Source organism: Genypterus blacodes, unplaced genomic scaffold (assembly GCF_046128005.1).
Source record: "Genypterus blacodes isolate CSIRO-AG114 ecotype Tasmania unplaced genomic scaffold, CSIRO-AGI_Gbla_v1 ptg000058l_1, whole genome shotgun sequence".
Classification (NCBI taxonomy): Eukaryota; Metazoa; Chordata; class Actinopteri; order Ophidiiformes; family Ophidiidae; genus Genypterus; species Genypterus blacodes.
In genome coordinates this window covers 5,016,047-5,037,153 of record NW_027466870.1, presented here as the reverse complement: position 1 = coordinate 5,037,153, position 21,107 = coordinate 5,016,047, and the positions used below count along the sequence as shown (strand labels likewise).

The 21,107-nt window shown below is 43.0% G+C and overlaps 1 protein-coding gene across 1 annotated transcript in view; it reads right to left on the bottom strand.

The window, feature by feature from the left end:
• Positions 1-18,951, bottom strand: part of obscna (obscurin, cytoskeletal calmodulin and titin-interacting RhoGEF a) — a 36,873-nt gene extending 17,922 nt beyond the window's left edge. Inside the window, exons 1-40 of the mRNA XM_076153122.1 lie at positions 18,912-18,951; positions 18,548-18,814; positions 18,223-18,384; positions 17,906-18,010; positions 17,496-17,762; positions 17,131-17,400; positions 16,245-16,511; positions 15,864-16,127; positions 15,496-15,762; positions 15,106-15,375; positions 14,629-14,898; positions 14,146-14,412; positions 13,764-14,036; positions 13,413-13,676; positions 12,983-13,249; positions 12,480-12,746; positions 12,063-12,332; positions 11,619-11,885; positions 11,160-11,435; positions 10,397-10,663; positions 9,472-9,738; positions 9,120-9,386; positions 8,678-8,944; positions 8,287-8,553; positions 7,924-8,190; positions 7,394-7,660; positions 6,919-7,188; positions 6,461-6,739; positions 5,967-6,224; positions 5,554-5,820; positions 5,102-5,368; positions 4,699-4,965; positions 4,188-4,454; positions 3,781-4,047; positions 3,327-3,593; positions 2,874-3,140; positions 2,297-2,563; positions 1,785-2,051; positions 817-1,083; positions 122-388 (exon numbers count right to left, since the gene is read on the bottom strand). Of these exons, the coding sequence (XP_076009237.1) occupies positions 122-388; positions 817-1,083; positions 1,785-2,051; positions 2,297-2,563; positions 2,874-3,140; positions 3,327-3,593; positions 3,781-4,047; positions 4,188-4,454; positions 4,699-4,965; positions 5,102-5,368; positions 5,554-5,820; positions 5,967-6,224; positions 6,461-6,739; positions 6,919-7,188; positions 7,394-7,660; positions 7,924-8,190; positions 8,287-8,553; positions 8,678-8,944; positions 9,120-9,386; positions 9,472-9,738; positions 10,397-10,663; positions 11,160-11,435; positions 11,619-11,885; positions 12,063-12,332; positions 12,480-12,746; positions 12,983-13,249; positions 13,413-13,676; positions 13,764-14,036; positions 14,146-14,412; positions 14,629-14,898; positions 15,106-15,375; positions 15,496-15,762; positions 15,864-16,127; positions 16,245-16,511; positions 17,131-17,400; positions 17,496-17,762; positions 17,906-18,010; positions 18,223-18,384; positions 18,548-18,814; positions 18,912-18,951 (10,213 nt within the window). The remainder of the gene's footprint in view (positions 1-121; positions 389-816; positions 1,084-1,784; positions 2,052-2,296; positions 2,564-2,873; positions 3,141-3,326; positions 3,594-3,780; positions 4,048-4,187; positions 4,455-4,698; positions 4,966-5,101; positions 5,369-5,553; positions 5,821-5,966; positions 6,225-6,460; positions 6,740-6,918; positions 7,189-7,393; positions 7,661-7,923; positions 8,191-8,286; positions 8,554-8,677; positions 8,945-9,119; positions 9,387-9,471; positions 9,739-10,396; positions 10,664-11,159; positions 11,436-11,618; positions 11,886-12,062; positions 12,333-12,479; positions 12,747-12,982; positions 13,250-13,412; positions 13,677-13,763; positions 14,037-14,145; positions 14,413-14,628; positions 14,899-15,105; positions 15,376-15,495; positions 15,763-15,863; positions 16,128-16,244; positions 16,512-17,130; positions 17,401-17,495; positions 17,763-17,905; positions 18,011-18,222; positions 18,385-18,547; positions 18,815-18,911) is intronic.
• Positions 18,952-21,107: the final 2,156 nt, after the last annotated feature.

The window sequence follows — 21,107 nt, the reverse complement described above, 5'->3', positions numbered from 1 at the left end:
AATGGCTAGGGTTGCACAGAAAGTTACCATTCAGTAACAGTCTCCATGTGACCAACTGCATGCAATACAGAATCACACAACACAGAATTGTGCAGACATGCATATTTCCAAACACACACACCTTTCACTGACACTGTTGCAATTGTCTCTGCGTCTCCAGCTTGACATGTGTAGCTGCCCCTGTCCTCAGGTTTGAGCTCTTTAATGTGGAGCTCGAGGCAGCAGCCATCCTGCTTCATCTCATACTTCCTGTTTGCTCTCAATGGCACCCCATTCTTCTTCCATTGCACTGACACACCAGGTTTAGAAAGCTCACAGTTAAGGGAGGCTGTACCTTCCTCATCGGCCTCCACATTCCCTAAGTCTTCCTTGAAGAATGGAGGAAGCTCTAGGAATAATTGTAAGGAATAAAGGAATTATACAGCTTTGGTGTAATGAAAAAATGCTTCAGATCTCAACAGGCGACTTTTCAGACAACATACAATTGGAGACCCGATCTGTTTGCTTGTATGTTTGAGCAGGGGTCTTGCATTTGCATAGGGTGCTTTTCATTTCATCGTATTACTATAATCGGAGGGCGATGTGTGTTAGTAGGGTACGGTCGGCAAGGGTGCTTTTAAGGGGAAGGGCTGGAGGATCAGGGGCAGCGGCGGTGATCTGGATGAAACTAGGGGAAAGCATCCTTTGCTCTAATGACAATAAATGCCAAAAACACAATCACATAAAAGCATCATTCAGTTACATTCCCAGAATAATGGACTTCATGCAGTACCAATGAAAATTGCTCTTGCCATGCACATTTACAAATCCACACACCTTTCACTGACACAGTTGCAGTGGTCTCTACATTTCCAGCTTGGCACGTGTAGCTGCCACTGTCCTCAGGTTTGAGCTCCTTAATGTGGAGCTTGAGGAGGCAGCCATCTTGTTTAAACTCAAACTTTCTATTAGCCCTCAGTGGCAGCTTGTTCTTCCTCCACTGCACTGACACACCAGGTTTAGACAGCTCACAGCACAGTGAGGCTGAACCTCCCTCCTCAACCTCCACACTTTGTAAATGTTCCTTGAAGAATGAAGGAAGCTCTGGGAAGGATGACCAAGGAAGAAGATTGAACATTTTCAATGAAAAGGTGAATGTTTGAGGTCTCGGTTGAAGAATTTCCTACATACAATGTGGATTGGTAGGATTGTTATATAAACACCACAACAAATGCAAGAACCTTTACACGAACCTTTACACAGTATACAGACATGCAGTATGCATCATTCAGTAAAACTGTACACGATGGAGTTCTTGCCATGAATATTTACAGATACACACCTTTCACAGACACAGTTGCTGTGGTCTCTATTCTTCCAGTTTGGCATGTGTAGCTGCCACTGTCCTCAGGATTAAGATTCTTAATGTGGAGCTGAAGGAGGCAGCCATTTTGCATAATCTCATACTTCCTGTTTGCCCTCAGTGGCAGCCTGTTTTTTCTCCACTGCACTGACAAAGCAGGTTTAGACAGCTCACAGCACAGTGAGGCTGAACCTCCCTCCTCAGCCTCCACACTTTGTAAATTTTCCTTGAAGAAAGGAGGAAGCTCTGGGAAAGATAGGCAAGGAAGAAGATACAGTATCTATATTTCTTCTGTGTTAGTAGGAACATGCTTATGATCTCAACAGTAGAAGACAGTCACAGATAAGCACAATTCCGTAATACTTCCCATGTGACCAACATCATCCAATTCAGAATCGCATAACACAGAATTGTGTACACTTGCATTTCCATGCACACACACCTTTCACTGACACAGTTGCAGTTGTCTCTGCATCTCCAGCTTGACATTTGTAGCTGCCACTGTCCTCAGGTTTGAGCTCCTTAATGTGGAGCTGAAGGAGGCAGCCATCCTGCTTCATCTCATACTTCCTGTTTGCTCTCAATGGCACCCCATTCTTGTTCCATTGCACTGACACACCAGGTTTAGAAAGCTCACAGTAAAGGATGGCTGTACCTCCCTCATCGGCCTCCACATTCTTTAAGTCTTCCTCGAAGTATGGAGGAAGCTCTAGGAATGTGTTTAAGGAATACAATAGTTATACAGCTTTAGTATATTGAGGACCTGCTTCAGACCTCAAAAGAAGACTTGAGAGACAACGTACAATGAGAAATGGATATAACTGCAATATAAGCAATGCAAACAGTAACAGTTCAGGCAATCACAGCATAGTGCTGTAATTTATTTATGTGACTTGACTTCATGCAGCGCTAATGCTGATCTGTTCTTTACCACACACATCTCAATACACACACCTTTCACTGACACAGTTGCAGTGGTCTCTACACTTCCAACTTGGCAAGTGTAGCTGCCACTGTCCTCAGGTTTGAGATCCCTAATGTGGAGCTGGAGGAGGCAGCTATTTTGCTTAATTTCATATTTACTGTTTGCCCTCAGTGGCAGCCTGTTCTTCCTCCACTGCACTGACACTACAGGTTTAGACAGCTCACAGCACAGTGAGGCTGAACCTCCCTCCTCAGCCTCCACACTTTGTAAATGTTCCTTGAAGAAAGGAGGAAGCTCTGAGAAGGAAACATTGACACAAACAAGGTCAAGAAAGATGTGTTTTGTAAGCATTGAAGACATTGGACTTCCGACACTACATGTATCCAAAGTGGAAATAAAATTAGCATTGTTTTTACTTGACTGTTGTAGATATGCTTTATGTTCTTATGTTCTTGGTGAAGAGGAGTATCTTTGTGAAAAATACAATATATTCCAAACATTTAGGCAATGACAGTAATAGAACATTATTAAAGTAGTCTTCATATTTGTCATTGTGAGTTTGTTCATCCACTAAAAATGTCCTGGCATAAATGTAAACACACACACCTTTCACCGACACAGTTGCTGTGGTCTCTACACTTCCAGCTTGGCAAGTGTAGCTGCCACTGTCCTCAGGTTTGAGCTCCTTAATGTGGAGCTTCAGGAGGCAGCCTTCTTGTCCAAATTCAAACTTTCTATTAGCCCTCAGTGGCAGCCTGTTCTTCCTCCACTGCACTGACACACCAGGTTTAGAAAGCTCACAGCTCAGTGAGGCTGAACCTCCCTCCTCAACCTCCACACTTTGCAAATCTTCCTTGAAGAATGGAGGAAGCTCTGGGAATAATGACCACGGAAGAAGATCAAACATTTTCAACGTAAAAGGAAAATGTTTGAGAGGACTGTTCAACAAACACTGTAGTAAATGCAAGAACCCTTTTTCACAGTATACACCAAATCATCATTCAGTTAAATTCTGTGTATGATGGAGCTCTTGCCATGCACATTTATAGATCCACACACCTTTCACTGACACAGTTGCTGTGGTCTCTATTCTTCCAGCTTGGCATGTGTAGCTGCCACTGTCCTCAGGTTTGAGCTCCTTAATGTGGAGCTGAAGGAGGCAGCCATTTTGCTTTATCTCATACTTCCTGTTTGCCCTCAGTGGCAGCCTGTTTTTTCTCCACTGCACTGACACACCAGGTTTAGACAGCTCACAGCACAGTGAGGCTGAACCTCCCTCCTCAGCCTCCACACTTTGTACATTTTCCTTGAAGAATGGAGGAAGCTCTGGGAAAGATACGCAAGGAAAAAGATATCTATATCTCCTCTGTGTTAGTAGGAACATGCTTATGAACTCAAAAGAAGTTCCAATGTGCATTGTGAAAGCACCATTCAGTAATATTCTCCATGTGACCAGGTCCATGCAATTCAGAATCACATAACTTCCTACATGCACATTTCCAAATCCACACACCTTTCACCGACACCGTTGCAGTTGTCTCTGCGTCTCCAGCTTGACATGAGTAGCTGCCACTGTCCTCAGGTTTGAGCTCCTTAATGTGGAGCTGGAGGCGGCAGCCATCCTGCTTCATCTCATACTTCCTGTTTGCTCTCAATTTCTCCCCATTCTTCTTCCATTGCACTGACACACCAGGTTTCGAAAGCTCACAGTACAGGGAGGCTGTACCTTCCTCATCGGCCTCCACATTCCCTAAATCTTCCTCGAAGAATGGAGGAAGCTCTGGAAATATTTGTAAGGAATAAAAGAATTATACAGCTTTAGTATATTGAGGACCTGCTTCAGAACTCAACAGTAACAGACAGTTCAACATAGCCCTAATGCTGATCTGTTCTTTACCACACACATCTCAATACACACACCTTTCACTGACACAGTTGCAGTGGTCTCTACTCTTCCAGCTTGGCATGTGTAGCTGCCACTGTCCTCAGGTTTGAGGTCCCTAATGTGGAGCTGGAAGAGGCAGCCATTTTGCTTAATTTCATATTTTCTGTTTGCCCTCAGTGGCAGCCTGTTCTTCTTCCACTGCACTGACACTACAGGTTTAGAAAGCTCACAGCACAGTGAGGCTGAACCTCCCTCCTCAGCCTCCACACTTTGTAAATGTTCCGTAAAGAATGGAGGGAGCACTGAGAAGGATGGGTAGGAAGGAGGGATATTATTATTATTATATTGAGACAATGTTTGACACAATAACAAATGAGAGTCAAATAACATTTTGATGTTTTAGCGTACATGAGTGTTGGATGCAGTTTGCTACTACTGAAAAATACAGCACTGGAAAGATGAGACAATAACATGACGGCATTTGTCTCTGTGATTGAGACCTCATTGGTACTGTATGTAATGTAGCATAGACCCCAAATCACACACCTTTCACTGATACAGTTGCAGTGGTCTGTGCTTGTCCAGCTTGGCACATATAGCTGCCACTGTCCTCAGGTTTGAGCTCCTTGATGTGGAGCTGCAGGAAGCAACCATCCTGTTTCATCTCGTACTTCCTGTCTGGTCTCAGCAGCACTCCGTTCTTCTTCCATTGCACTGATGCGCCAGGTTTAGACAGCTCACAGCACAGGGAGGCTGTACTCCTCTCATCAGCCTCTACACTTTGTAAGTCTTCAATGAAGAATGGTGGGAGCTCTAGAAATGGTAAATGAAGAGCAACATTATGTGTCTATTGCATTGGTAGCAATGCCTATGATATCAGCAGAAGGGTATTCTTAAATATTTCTAATGATAAATTCCAAATTTTCCAAGCAAACGTCAACACACACACCTTTCACTGACACAGTTGCAGTGGTCTCTGCTATGCCAGCTTGACATGTGTAGCTGCCACTGTCCTCAGGTGTGAGCTCCTTGATGTGGAGCTGGAGGAAGCAGCCGTCTTGCTTCATCTCATACTTGGTGTTGGCTCTCAGTGGCAGCCTGTTCTTCTTCCACTGCACAAGCACTCCAGATTTGGACAGCTGGCAGAATAGAGAGGCTGAACTTCCCTCTTCAGCCTCCACAGTCTGCAATTCTTCTTTGAAAGATGGTGGAAGCTCTAAGAAAGGTATGATGGTTATGGGGAAGGAGTGGGAAGTTTTTAGTGTATTTAGTGAATATATAGTGAAGGGTAAAAAATAAAATAAAAACTTGACGGGAGCTCACATCAAGTACTTTAAAATGAATTAATCATAGTTTTTCTTACAGTAGATATATTATGTACACATTTTGAATTGAACGCACCTTTCACTAACACAGTCGCTGTGGTCTCTGCACTTCCTGCTTGGCATGTGTAGCTGCCACTGTCCTCAGGTTTGAGCTCCTTGATATGGAGTTGGAACAGGCACCCATCCTGCTTCATCTCATACTTTTTACTGGCTGTCAATGGCAGGCTGTTCTTCTTCCACTGCACCGGCACTCCAAGTTTAGACAGCTCACAGTACAGTGAGGCTGAACCTCCCTCCACTGCCTCCAAACTCTGCAAGGCCTCCTGGAAGAATGGAGGCAGCTCTGGGAAAGATGATGAGGGGAACATAATAGGAGATACTTGTTATAATATAGTGGCATTTTACACATCTATCTACTTTTAAGAATGATTGGATTGCATTAAGAACATTTTGAAATCTATACATCCTTTTCCTATACTGTAGTTTTACCTTTGACAGAAAGTTTGGCCTTGCTCTCCACATCTCCTGTATCACATGAGTATGTTCCAGTATCTGAGGGGTCTGCATCATGGATAAGCAGTAGGTTCACTTTTCCCTCCTTACGCATTTCATATTTGGAACCATTCAGTAGGGGGACATAGTTTAGTTTCCATGTAACCAGGGTGATGGTGTCAGTGGTGATACAGGACAGAGTGGCTGTCTCTCCTTCCGTGACGGCAACATCTTTCGGCTTCTCCTCAAATAGAACTAGAATTTACAATTGCACAAAACTTTAGAATGTGAAATGCTAATAGCAGTGTCATTGAAATTCTTGCAGTATCAGGGATGAATTTAAGAGTTAGGTTTCTTATGACTCAGTGGAAGTCATATGACTCCCAATAGTTTAAAACAGGTAATCAGAAAATTGTCTAAATAACACAATAGCATACAGTATGTCCATCTAAATGACAAAACATATACAGTGTACTCTCATGACTCCACACCTTTGGGCTTAGGAACGACACACAGTTTTGCAGAGGTCCTCTCCTCCCCAATCACAAATACCACGGTGCCCGTCTCCTCAGGGGTTGTCATAGTAAGGATCAGTCGATGTTGGCGACCTTGGCTTGATATCTGGTTCATCTCATTATTCTGCAGTGGGCTGGAGCCGAGCAACCAGACACCCTCACTCTCATCTGCATGGGTCAGCTCACATACAAAGACTGCATCCTGGCCCGCTATCACCGTGATGTCCTGCAGCTCTGTAATGATCCGCACACGCTCTGTGGAGGAAGAAGGAGCTAAATATAGCTCGATTTTTAGAAAATGCTGCACTGAAATGTTTACAATATTATGTTAGAGTAGAACTACCTGATGGTTCAGTTCACTTGATACTGGCTCAACATATTTAGCCATACAATTTAGAAATGTTGGATTATTGTCTTGTACAACATCCACTTACCCCTAACAATCAGTTTAGCAGTGGTCTTCTTCCCCCTGGTGATACAGCAGTACTCGCCAGCATCCTCCAATGTCAACTTCTGGATCTCAAGGGTGTGTGTGGCACCTTTGTTCTTTATAATATACTGTCCTCCCTCTTCCACAACAGTGTTGTCCTTCTTCCAAGTTACTGGGACATTAGCACTGGAGACTTCACAAGACAGCACCACAGATTTCCCTTCCCTCAACACTTGGTTCTCCAGTTTCTTCTCAAAGAACACCGATGGGGCTGCTGTTAATGGAAGCGAGAAAGACCTTATGTTTTCACCTTTAGATTATACATACTGACATAATCATTACAACTCACTTTCTACATAACAGACCATAAATCCTAAGAAAATAACATTGGTGACAGCAACACTGCTAGATTTATAATGTGAATTTAGACGTCATTGCTGCTCGGTGTGAGAAATCCAAAAGTGAATAAATAATAACACCTTTCACGTTCACTTCAGCTGTTGTCCTCTGGTCTTCGCAAACACAGCTGTAAACTCCCACATCCTCTGGCTGGACATTTTTAATAAGCATCTCAGCAATCTTGCCGTTGAGCATCATTTGAAATCTCCCCAAATTCGAGAGCTGATCCTCTCCCTTCCACCACTCCACAGACACCCCGGCCCTGGACAGCTCACAGCGGAGGACCACATTGCCTCCTTCTGGAGCCTCCTGGTTCTTCAGACCCGTTTTAAAGCTGATGGGAATAGCTGTTGGTTTGAAGTGACAAATTAGGCTTTTTTCATGTTATCTTGCATATGACATTGTGAAATTCAAAACTTGTCAACTTGAATTTTAAGAATAAATGAAAGATAACTGAAGAAATAAATTACAAGATACAGTTGCTGATAATCTACTGTAGCCCTCTTATAAACAATGGTTTAAATCATTTGACAGAGTTCCTGTTCCTGATATGACAAAGCAAAGCATGCATACACAGAAAGATGCGCTCATGTTTACAGTTCTCCCTTACGTGTAACAGTGATGTTGGCTACGGTCTTGACGTCCTCGTAGTTACAGCTGTAGAGGCCGCTGTCATCCAACTGGGTGTTTTTGAGTGTCAGCTCCATGATGCTGTCATGCTTTTTTATCTGGTACTTAATATTACTCTTCAACAGCTCAATTCCTTTTCTCCATTCCACAGCAAGGCCGGGTTTAGACAGCTCGCAGCTCATTGTCAAGTCGTTCTCCTCCTCCACCCGCATATTCTTCAACCTCACTTTGAATGTAACTGGCAGAGCTGCAAGAAAAGAGCCATTTAGTTGAGTTATCTTATAGTTTATCTAGTAACAAGTAACAAGGTGGCTTTCATTGTGTCATCATGACGCTATCTTACATTTGATGGAGAGCTCAGCAGTTGATTGGCTGTCTGCGGTCTTGCAGGTGTATTTGCCAGCGTCGCTCTCCTCAACGTTGTTGATGACAAGCTTAACGAGACGTCCTTCCTGTTTCATCTCAAATTTGTCTCCAGGCTTGAGGATGACTCTGCCTTTCCTCCAGGTCACTGGAGCTCCAGCTTTTGAGAGGAGACAGCTGAAAAAGCCACAATCTCCTTCCTTCACCACCAGACTCTCCACCTCTTGTTCAAATGTTATGGGCATTGCTGAAAACAAAACCAAACATGAACATCAAAAGCTCAGTCCAGAACATGAAATACAGTAGAATGATGCCAGGTGGATAGCCTCTTTGACTTTTAATTTTAAAATATTAGCTGTAAATATGTCTACCTTTAACTTTGATGTCAGCTGAAGTCACCACAGTGCCATAATAACAGCTGTACTTCCCAGCATCTTGTAGAACTAAATTTCTGATGAGCATTTCAGCCATTCTGCCCTCTTGGCTCATCTGATATTTTTCTCCATCCTTCAGGACTTTAGCATCTTTACTCCACTCCACTGGGACCCCTAGTTTGGAGAGCTCACAGCGCAGTGTCAGGCAGTCGTCCTCCATAGCTTCCTGATTCTTCATCTTCTGCTTGAAACTCACTGGGATTTCTGAAGAGTGATAAGCACAGACATCATAATTAATGAATAAGATGTGCAAATTGACAGAAATATTTGGGTCGAATTCAAGTCAGTTTGGATAATTTGATGTCAATGACTTAAATGATGATGAGGATGAGGGTGATTCCTATTGAAGTTGGAGTTTTAATACAGCAAGAGCTCTCACCCGTGATGGTGATGGTGGCGGTACTTTTCAAATCACCACACACACAGCTGTAGGTGCTGCTGTCCTCTGGTTGACTTTTCCAGATGCAGAGCTCCACTGTGCAGCTGTTCTGCTTCATCTGGTATTTCTCTCCATCTGTCAACAGCGCGTCGCCTTTTTTCCATTGTACTGTGGCCCCAGATTTGGAGAGCTCACAGCGGAGCGTCACTGCACGGCCTTCCTCCACTTGAATATTCTTCAGACCTTGGAGGATGCTGATTGGTTGTTCTAGAGAGTTTATGAGAGAGAATTTGAGTACCTTTAAAATCTTCAGAGCAACAAAATGTGACTTAATATAAGATAGTGTACACACCGTTCACTGTGAGACTACATGTTGTCTTCTCCTCTCCACATACACACGTATATTCCCCAGCGTCGTTCACAGTGACATCTGCAATCTTCATCTCAAGATGCATGTCTTTTTTTCTTATCTGATACTTGTCTCCATTAATCAGCACCTCGTCTCCTCTCCTCCACTCCACTGAAGGGGCAGGTTTGTTGAGTTCACAGACCAAAACCACACTTCTGCCCTCTGTCACCTCGCTGTTGACCAGCAGGAACTTGAATTTTGGAGGTAAAGCTGTTGACAACCAAAAAGCACAGCACAAATACATTTGATGGAAAACATATTTTTAAATGTCTTGCTTAGACGAATGGATGATATGTAAGCAGCATGGCAGCAGTAATGGACTTGTTCATGACATCCATTGTGGTCGGGTTTTCGATCACAAGCTCAATGAAAGAAATAAGGATTTAAAAAAACACTAATACTGAAAGTAATGCTGCATGAAAAAACACTTGGACTAATACACAGAGTAATACTAATGCTACAGAGAAAAACCACTCGGGGTGTTTCCATTGCAAGCAATTGCCTAAACATCCAACATGATGTAATTATTTCTATATTACATCTATCTTTTCATCCAGCACTTAAGAATGAATGTACAGTACATAGACATACCGACATTTATTCATAAGCTCTTCAAACTGGACAACTACATATGAAACTAGAGAAACTACACATAGTGCTCTCATGCTGCCAAAGGCCACCTGATTGATTTACTTTTTATTGATCTATTTTGGGGTTGACTTCTTTCCCCTCTGTGTTTAGTTGATTCTGTTGCATATGATGAGGGAAAGAACATCACAGAAATCCACATTGGGCATGTCAGTTGAACCTACGACACATTTATCTAACAAAGAATTGTGATTGAATTTGTAACAAACATTTGTCGTACTTTGGACGGTGAGATCAGCAGTCGTCTGACAGTCCGAGACCTTGCATGTGTATTTGCCGCCATCACTCTCCTCTACATTGTAGATGGTCAATTCAGCTCGACATCCATCCTGATTCATTTCATATTTCTCTCCAGGTTTGAGGCTAACTCTGCCTTTCTTCCACTTCACCTGATCTCCAGGCCTGGAGAGCTCACAGCAGAAAAGTCCACTGTCCCCTTCCTTCACCACCAGACACTGGAGCTGTTCTTTGAATGTCACTGGAAGTGCTGTTGAGGGCATACACAAAATTAATTCCTTTCGCAATTTCTCTTTCTGCTTCAGGCTTCAATTTCTGTTTCTGTTTACACACAAAGCAGAGGCTGTACATGTACACTGTGACCTTGGTTCTATGAGCACAGGACTGAAAATATGCATGGCTCACTTGCTCTAACAAACAAGTCTGATTCACACAAGCAGGCCCAAATGTTGCTCACTGCAAACCTGTATCATCTACTGAAAACATACAGGATAAATTTAAGTTAGGATAAAACAAGTTACAAAGTTAAGTATTCTTCAGTTTTGAGAAGGAGTCACTGATGAAAAACCCTCTTAATATGTAGAAATATCATAAAATAACTTGATAGGTTATAATCTTTACTAATATTATCAAAATAGTTAGCTTATGGACCTCATGGATATCATTCTTATATATTGTTCAATGCAGATATAATCATGATCATGGACTCATGTGTTCACATCAATCGCTGCACTTTTCAAACCTACGTTTCACTTTGACTTCAGCTGTGGTCTTCTGATCTCCTGTGACGCAGCTGTACCTCCCAGCATCGTTTAGTTGGACGTTAGAAATGGTCATCAAAGCTGTGTTCCCTTCTAGCATCATCTGATACCTTCCTGTAGAAACCTCCTCAGACAGAAGCTTGCCATCTCTTTGCCAATACACAATGGCTCCATTCTTTGACAGCACACATTGTAATGTCATGCTGCTCCCCTCTTGGGCCTCCTGGCTTCTAAGGGTCACGTTGAAGCTGACAGGAACCGCTGGTAAACCAAATGTAGATTAGAGTAGAAAAATAAGAGAACCTCTGAGGAAGTTTCTTACAGCAACAAGCATAAAAGACATGTAGAACTGATTATTGTAGACAGAAAAGACAGAGCACTTTAAGAGTAGCCCAACAAATGCTGCAATGACAGAGAGTTTGTGACACTTCATATTGAACATACCAGTAACTTTGACTGTGGCCTTTGTCCTCTGTTCTCTACAAATGCAGACGTAGAGGCCGCTGTCCTCTGGAACAGCCTCTCTGATGATCAGCTCCAGCAGTGAGTCCCTCTGTTTAATCAGATACTTCTCTCCATGCTTCAGCACTTCTCCTGCGAGCCTCCACTCCACTGGCACACCCGGTTTAGAAATCTGACATTGCAGCATGATGTTTTGACCTTCCGCAACTTGAAGGTTTGTCAGCTTTTGCTTGAAGGTAACAGAAAGAGCTAAAAGGCGAGAATAAAGTAGAAATGATAACCATCAACTGAAGAACTAAACAGAGAACTTCTGGTGTATTATTGTGCTGTTTCTTAGCATTAGCATTTATCCATTAATCAAACAGCCTATCATATACCCCATAACTTAATCTGTAAACAAATTTGAGAAAGTAACAAAGGAGATACCATTCACACTTAGAGTTGCAGTTGTCTCAACGTTTCCACAAATGCATGTGTAGACGTTACTGTCCTCCAGTTCCAGGTTAAAGATTCTCAGTTCGACCAGAATGTCTCTCTGTCGCATCTGATATTTCTCTCCATTCTTGATGACTTCATTGCCACTCTTCCTCCATTCTACAGTCTGACCAGATTTAGAGAGCTCACAACGCAAAATTGCAGTGCTCCCTTCCTCGAACAGCACATTCCTCAGTTTCTGCTTGAAAGTGACTGGGACACCTGATGAATTTTGGAAAACGCAAAGATTTATGATGCTCAGCATCTCAGACCTATACAGAATAATATAATTTTATATTCCTAAACTCATCTAGTCTCAGATGGTTAAAAAGCAAACATTTCCCTCATTAAAACATTTGTATTTCTTACCAGTGATTGTGACAGTGGCAGATGTCTTCTGATCGGCACACACACAGCTGTAGGCTCCACTCTCCTCAGGCACAGGCTTCCATATAAGAAGCTCCTGTGTGGTCTCTCTTTTCTTTATCTGGTACTTAACACTGTTTTTCAAAAGCGTATCTCCTTTCCACCATTCCACTGGTATTCCAGGTTTAGACAGCTCACAGCGCAGTACGACATTGAAGCCTTCCTCTGATTGCATGTTCTTCAGCTGCTGTGTAAATGTAATAGGTATAGCTGTAAAGTAAAAAATAACAATGTATTATTTGAGGCAGAAAGAAACCAGATGAAAGGGTAAAGCAGCTTATGCAGTATTTACAAATGAGTCCATAGTGTTTATTTTAAAGTCAGGAAATAATAATAAAATCTAGTTAATGTGTGATTTGTTGACTTTTTGCAGAAAAATACTTGCAAAAACTAATCAAGCTTTAATGTAATGCAAGGATTGGAAAGAATGACTGTTTTGCGTTTACCGTGTACTTTGAGGCTTGCCAAAGTGCGGTGCTCACGGCACTGGCAGGAATATTCTCCAGAGTCCTCAGGCTTCAGGGCTTTTATTGTCAAAGTAATGATCGTCTTCCTCTGTTTCATCACATACTTGTCTCCCGACCTGAGGCTCTCCACACCTTTCTTCCAATGCAACTGAACCCCGGGCAGAGAGTACTCACAGGTCAGGGTCACAATCTCGCCCTCTTTAGCTTCAGCAGTTTTCAGAGGCTGGGTGAACTCTGCTGGGATAGCTGGGAAAAGATGAAGTGTAAATCTGGGTTTTAAGCAACAACAAGCAAGCCAAAGTTATCAACATTTTTCCTCTGGTAGTGATTTGACCTCATCATGGTATGCAGACAGACTGAATGATTTGTTTTGAGTACTATCAACAGATCAATAAAACTCTATTTGTACCTTTGACTATTACTACCGCCGTGGTGCTAACATATCCAGCGCTGCACTCATATACCCCAGCGTCGTTCTTGCAGACATCCCGAATAGTCAGCCGAGCCTCACAGCCAGAACGACTGGCAAAATAACGTGAAGAGTGCCACATGAGGCAGCCATCTTTGTACCACAAGATGTGACACGGCTTAGAGGTCACACAAGACAAAACCAAACCACCTCCTTCAATGGCCTCATAGTCCTCCAGTGCTTTGATTATCGTGGGGCGCCTCTCTGGTTACAACAAGAGATGAAACCAAATCAAAATCATAAATCAGGGAAAGAACACAGCAAAAGAACAAATCTGACGCAAAGTCTCACCTCGAACCAACAGTGATGCGTATGATCTTTTGTCCCCTGCTGCAAAGGAGATAGTGCCAGTGTCCTTGCGAGCCAGCTGTCTAAATGTGAGTGTGTGGTAGCCTCCTACAATCACCTGGATCTCATTGAGCTCATTGGTATAGAGCATAGTCTCGTCCAGATACCACTTGACCCCCATGTAGTCACTGGGACAGATTCGACATCGAAATGTAACTGTGTCACTCTCTAGACACTCAACATCCTCGAGTTCATCCAGGATCACTACCTTCTGGCCTGGAAGAAGATAGAAAAAGAAAAAGGTTAAGTAAAAAAAGTAAGCAGTTAACATAGACACATATGATTGAACTTGTTTGAAATGATGTAATGCCAGTTGCTTTCTCACCCTGTACAGTCAGCAGTGCTCGGGTCTGCATGGTTCCAACGTTACAAATATAAACGTCCGAGTCTGATTTCTCCAGACTGTTGATGGTCAGTGACAGCACCACACCTTTCTGCTGGACGACATACTTCCTCCCAGACCTGAGCTCTATCATGCCCTTCAGCCAGGTCACCTGCTTGGCTTCATGCCTGGTCTCACACTCCAGGGTAACTTTATCCCTTTCGCCTGCATGTGTGTCCTTTAACTCCCGTGCAAATGCGTGCTGGAGTTCTGCAATTAAATTCAGAAAAGAGAGTCAAGTTTCGCAATAACTACTGCACACATCGGTTGGTAGAACACCAGTGAGACAGCTTAGCTACTGTTAGAGCCAGGCAAAATCTCAAGACAGTTCATTTAATGATGTGGTATGTCACCTATTTGCTTTAAAAAACATTATTCAAACATTTATTGTAGCTTGCTTAATATTTTAAAGTTCCTCTCCCTTACCTCTGACATCCAGCTTGGCACAGCTGTTGACACCGTCGGCCTGACAGCGGTACTCCCCAGAGTCACTGATGGTAGTCTTCTTGATAAGAAGACGTGCCAGGTGCTTGTCCACACTCATCTCATACTTGCCCACGCTGTGTTTGATGTGATAGCCATTTTTTAGCCAACGGACGGTGGCTTCTGGTTTGAGGATCTCACACGTCAGCTCTGCATCTTCACCCGGTACTGCTTTAGCATTTAACAATTCCCTGAAGATGAACATCGGTTTCTCTAAAGGAGAGAAAATGGAAAACTTGATATTACTCACTGGTATTTGTTCACTAATATCACATGGATACCAAGGACTCAGTAGGCCTCCAATGGGATGTAAGGCTTTTTAAATGCATGGCATACTTTATTTCAAAATGAAGCACACAGAAGCACTGATAGAGATGTATAACAAATGCTCTGATAATTCTGGGAACAGCAGCTATTCACCTTTAACAAAGAGCATCGTCCTACAGCTTAGGTCTTTTATTGTGAAGACGACGTCTCCAGCATCGGGCGATATCACGTCTCTGATGATCATCTTGTACATGGGGCTGTCATTGAGGACCTGAATACGACTGTTACTCACTACCAATTGGCCATTGATCGCCCAGCAAGGCTCGTCACTGATCTCATGAGAGACGAGACACACAAAAGTGCAGCTTTCACCCTCGAGGACAGAGGCTGTCTTCAACCGCTGAACGATGCTGATGTGCAAGTCTGTAGATAGATATAATCATAAAGAAGATTTATTAAATATATATGACATGATTCTAAATGTTGTTTTAGTTGTTTTAGTGGTATCTTGTAACCTAAGATAGTTATATTCCAACTACACACCATGTACAGTGAGCTTAGCCTTGCTCTGAGTGGTGCTCAGGTCACAGGTGTACTGTCCAGCATCATCCTTGCTCAGACAAGTGATCATCAGTGCCATGGACTTCCCAAAGTGCAGCAGCTCATGTTTGTCGCTGTTTGTCAGGACTATGCCATCCTTCTTCCACACAGGAGTCACTGTGTCTTTGGAAGCTTCACAATGCAGGCAGACCTGCCCCTGCTCTTCTCCTACCGCATCCTCCAGTGACCTCAAGAATACTGCAGGCCGTTCTGGAAGAAAAGTGCAACATGAATTCAGACATCGTGTCTTTGTTTCTAAATAATGAGCAAAGACCGCCCCATAGTTCTTCAGAATTGATAATATGGCCAACCTTTGACCTTTAAGGAGGCCGTCTCAGTTATAGGACCTGCTTTGAAGGTCACTCTGCTCTCTTGTGGACAGAGCTTCTCAAATTTGAGGCTATACATGGTGCCCATGTGCTGGATCCTGTTGATGTGGCTGGAATACTGGCGAACATTGTTGAGGAGCCATTCCACATTGGCAACCACGTAGTTGAGTTCACAGGAGAATGTTGCGTTGCCATCCTCCTCGATTTCCACTGATTCAAGATGTTTAACAAACTTCAGCCGTCGCACTGCAATAAACGTGAGGTGATTAAAACAGTTCATCAAACATATACTTATACTGGTATTGATATTCTGAAAATACGCGTGAGAAGCGTGTGTGTTGTTAATACTTGTCCTAAACCTACCTTCCACTTTAACATGGGCTGTGCTCTGTGAACCTCCGGCTATGCAGTGATACTGTCCTCCATCAATTCCTGTCAATCCATGAATGGTCAGTCTTGCTCGCTTCCCCTCTCTCTTCATGCTGTACTTATTTGAGATCTTCAGAGCCGTTCGACCTTTGTACCACCGTATCACCCTGGGTGAGGGTGCAAACGCACAGCTCAGAGTCACAGAGCTGTTCTCTTTTGCTTCAGTGTCTTCCAAGTGGTGGACAACCTGAAGAGGTCGCTCTGGATAGAACAGACATAAAGCCAGCTAAGTGAGACGATTATAATTTACATATTCAGTATTGAGTAATAGTACTGAATGAAATCTCTGGGCCAGCTGGCGGTCCATGGCAGGGTTTAGTCAGCAGGCACTCACAGTTCATTCATGACCCAGCTGTCTAAAGGTTTACAAAAGTGTAATGGAAGAAACTGATAAAATACTTTTCCCCTTCCAACCCTGTAGTAGCAAATACAGCGTGGCAGCATGAAAAAAAGAGCAACCTGTTACAAAACAGTACACTACTGGAAATGACCCTCCAGTGTCTATGAACTTAAAGCCCAAACAAAAACAGCAAAGTCAAAGCAAGTGAGGAGGCTTTTGCCCCAGCAACAATAACAGCAGTAAGCACAGTGAGACAGTCAGTGTGTGAATGCTAGAATCCCTTTAAATTGTGAGTGCAGTGATATGTGGGGGGTGTAGTTGTGTGGACTAGCTGTCAGGTGATGCAACAGTACATGGTATTAAAACGTGATATCACATAACAAAAGGAAATGTCAATAACATTGTTTAAAGGATGCAGCAAAGTTTAAACCTCTTGCTATTATCCCACTTTCATACCCAAAGTGCTTCTGTGCAACTCACCGTTGACAGTAAGCTGAGCAGTGGAACGGCTCTTTCCGGCAGTGAAGAGCACAGGGCCGCACATTGAGCAGTCTGTGGACCTGAGACGAAGGCTGTGAATGTTGCCCTCCCTGTCCATATCCAGTGCCGGGCTGCGCTCCAGCACCTCTCCATTCAGCGTCCACTTGGGGGGCCTCCCTGATTTCAAGTTGGTCTCCACTTGGAATAGTGCAGGCGCTGGTTCCATCACCTCTACTGAGCTCATCCCCCGCACTATCTTGATAGCCTCCTCTGCATGTGCATAACAATAACACAAACTCAGATGTTGCGTGCGGCACACATTGGCGGCATGTCTAAGGAAAGTCTAAATGTAACATAGTGCTCACCCTCCACCAGAAGCTGGCAAGATGTTTGGTCGTCTCCTGCGTCACAGGTGTAGGTGTCCTCATCTGACGAGCAGACGTCGTCGATGGTCAACTGCCTGTAGATATCTTGGCTGATTATCTGGTACTTCTTACCAGGTGCGAGCTCCCTTCGGTTCTTGTACCACGTGACCTGAGCATTAGGCCGTGATACCTGGCACTCCAGGAGGCCGCGGTGGTGATACATGGCAATCTTCACTCTCAGAGGACGAATTATTTGGACTGGTAGTTCTGAAGGGGGGTGGCAGGTTTTAACCATTACAAAATATCAATGTCAATTAACCGCCTAGTTAAATGCAGCATCGATAGTTTAGCATATGGACAGATGGTGGTGGTAACAAGTAAATGTGTGGAAATGAAGTTTGGTGGCTCACCTTTTACTATGAGAGTTGCATAGGATGACACTCGCTCTGCAGTGAATCTGATCCTTCCAGAATGTTCTGGTCTGACTGACTTGAATGACAGGATGTGAGATTTACCTGCAATAAGCACAATATTTATTTTTTCAACCACTACATCCTTGGAACTGTTCAGAACAACCAAGATGTTCAAATGTTGACTACTGAGTATAATTCTGATGTTTTGCTTTATTCAGGAATGGTGATTACTGGGGCTAAGTATACTAAGAACACCAAGTTCAATTGTCTCGAAAGTAGGCTTTTTGGAAGAGCCTGTGGAGCTGACTGCTTACCCTCTATTCTAATTCTGATGTTGTCCCCGGGTCGGATCCTGCAATCATCTCTATACCATCGACCTTCCAAATCCAGCTGGTTGACCTTGCACAAGAAGGTCACAGGCTGACGCTCCATTGTATCAACATTCTCCAGCTCTGTCACAACGTTGATGTCCCTGGCTGGCAGAGGATAACGACACTATGATTACAAATTCTGTCATAAATATAAAAAAGAACAAATCCATTTGCTGTTATGCTACAGTCATCACAGTCTTGATATTGAGTCTGGATTCTTATTGTGTCACACATATCAAGTCAGTAGCGCAGCACTGTGCCACCTTACCTTTGACTGTGAGTTTCCCTGAGGTCTGAACATTGTTGGCCTCAAAAGAAAACAGGCCTGCATCTCCTAAAGCCACCCTGTTCAGAATGAGAGAGTGTTTCTTCCCATGCATGCCGATGCGACAGTTGGGCTTGGACTTGAGCAGTGTCCCATCCCTGTTCCACACACCCTCAATGTAGGCCAGGTTGAGCGTCACCTCAAAGGCGCAGCTTTCACACTCTTCCACCTCCACATCCTCCAAGCCCTTTATCACCTGGAGACGGATCTCTGGCGCACAAAAAGTGTTGCAAATTAAAAAGTTTCTAACCCACACCATGAGAACCGACAGAAAAATGTCATCATTGTGTGTTGTAAGAGAACTTACTTGCAGCTGCTACGAGTCCAGTGAGTTTATTCTCTCCCATGTCTCCTCTGCTTCCAAGTTTCTCCTCTTTCAGTGACTAAGGGGTCTTTTTTCTACGCCTGTTATCGCTAGGGTGACTCTAGGGCTACATAAGACATATATTAAAATGACAATCATAACAAAGAAGATCACCGTCATCTGTTGCAACCCCATCAGGATGGATATTGAGTCCTGCCCTAAAATCAACGTACAAATCTACCACTTTACACCATCTTATTCATATCTGCATCACACTTAGTCATTCATCCACGGAAATACTATCAAGTATGCTGTGGTGTTTTGTTTTTTTAGATTCATTGTTTTTGTATATATGTACAATGAATCAACATTGTATGGATTCTATTTGTTTCAGACACACCTATTGTAGTTTCACATTCAATTCTTTTTAGATTCCAAAATAGCAAATTCCAAAGTTGAACACAGAATGGTGTCAGCCTGTGAAGATGGATGCATGATCCCAGTCATGACATGCCAAACCTCAGTAATGAAGAGCAGAGTAATCTCTGTCGCCTCACTTAGCTGACCTCAGCACCACCAAGATAGACCCACTCAGTGACGCCACTTCCATTAAGCATTGAACTTGGAGGGGGATTTACAAAATACCAAATTAGAATTCTTAATCACTGAACTGATCAATATGAGTGATTAATACATAAAAGTGTCCTTCTGCTAACATCAGGGAAATAGTTGTTTTTGTGAGCATCTCAAGGGGAAGTGTGTGAGTCAGTGTATCCAGTTACTCATCACCTAATATGACAATTTTTCATGCGTCACACAGTGACACCGTATTTGCATACAATTATCCACAATGGCTTCACAAGAATGATGTGTTATGATGCAAGTCTAATCAAAAGTTTTTCCAAGGGGGCCATTAAAATATATAAACATTACTGATAATGAATTTGCAATGATTTGGGAGATCTTTAAACTGCTTACAGACACACACACACACACACACAGACCAAGACCTCAAAATGGATATCCTAAAAAAACTGTGCAACATTCATAATCATCTAACAACCTCATGTTGAAGTTAGAGCAATGGTCGAGCAATTCTTTTAAATAATGGAAACAAATGCAAGAAATCATGATTAGCACACTACCAAAACACCCAAATAACACAGGAAAATACCAAACAACCTGCAGTGATGTACTCACCTTAAAATGGACAGGTGTTTTCCACTGGGAGTATAAAATTTAAATGAACATCCAACATTGCAATGGATCATTCCAGGTCAATTCTTGCTTTTCCCAAATTCATTAAATTTTAAAAACAAAAGCCTGGCAAAAGAGAGAGCATGGTCAGTTTATCGGGCTGTGTCCCAGTCCCCAAAGCAGTCTATAGTGCTTTCTCTTTTTTTCCTACTTAGATGAAGCTTAGTGTAGAACAGCTGACATATCTCTCCCCACACACTAACCCTCCAAAATAGCCTTCTGTCAGTGTGACAGCAAAGATAGCCATGGCTTTAATGGTGTCAGGCAACTCATCTCATGTCCGGCATCAATGGACCTAACTCAAACAAATTGTACATAGTAAGCTAAATGTGTTTGATGATTTCCTATTGTGCGTAAATGATTGATACACAAGCTGAGTGTAGATTTGTCCCAATCAGTAGAAGGTTAGTTGACAGCAAATGACCTTCATGTAGTCATGTAGAAGGTTCAAGGTGATGTTCCACATTATTTGTTTGTTATCTACCCTTTTATCACAACTTTTCCCGTATAATGATAATGGCATTTCATCACCTTACCCCCACTGAGACCGAGACATCTTTCACCAAAATTGTTGATCCAAGATGGCAGACGCACCTCCTACGCAACACATAACTGATATGGTTGAATCACGTGCTCTTTATAATGCTGACCCACATCTGTCACTCGTCTAAGCATCGAGTTAGGGAGATCAACGTCCATGCATCTCCAGAGGGAGTTTCCATAATAGCTAAGTCTGAAAGGTCACAAAAGCTTAAGAGACATTAAGGTACCATTTCACAGAGCCGTCACCAGCAACACCACAAACACTGTTCCTATTCCTACACACACTCTATATGCACATATTGTTGATATGCATTCCAATATGAAGTCCTTCTAATATTGTAATCGGTGACAACGTGGCTGTCTGTATACATATACACTTTATTTTTATAACCCCTGCAA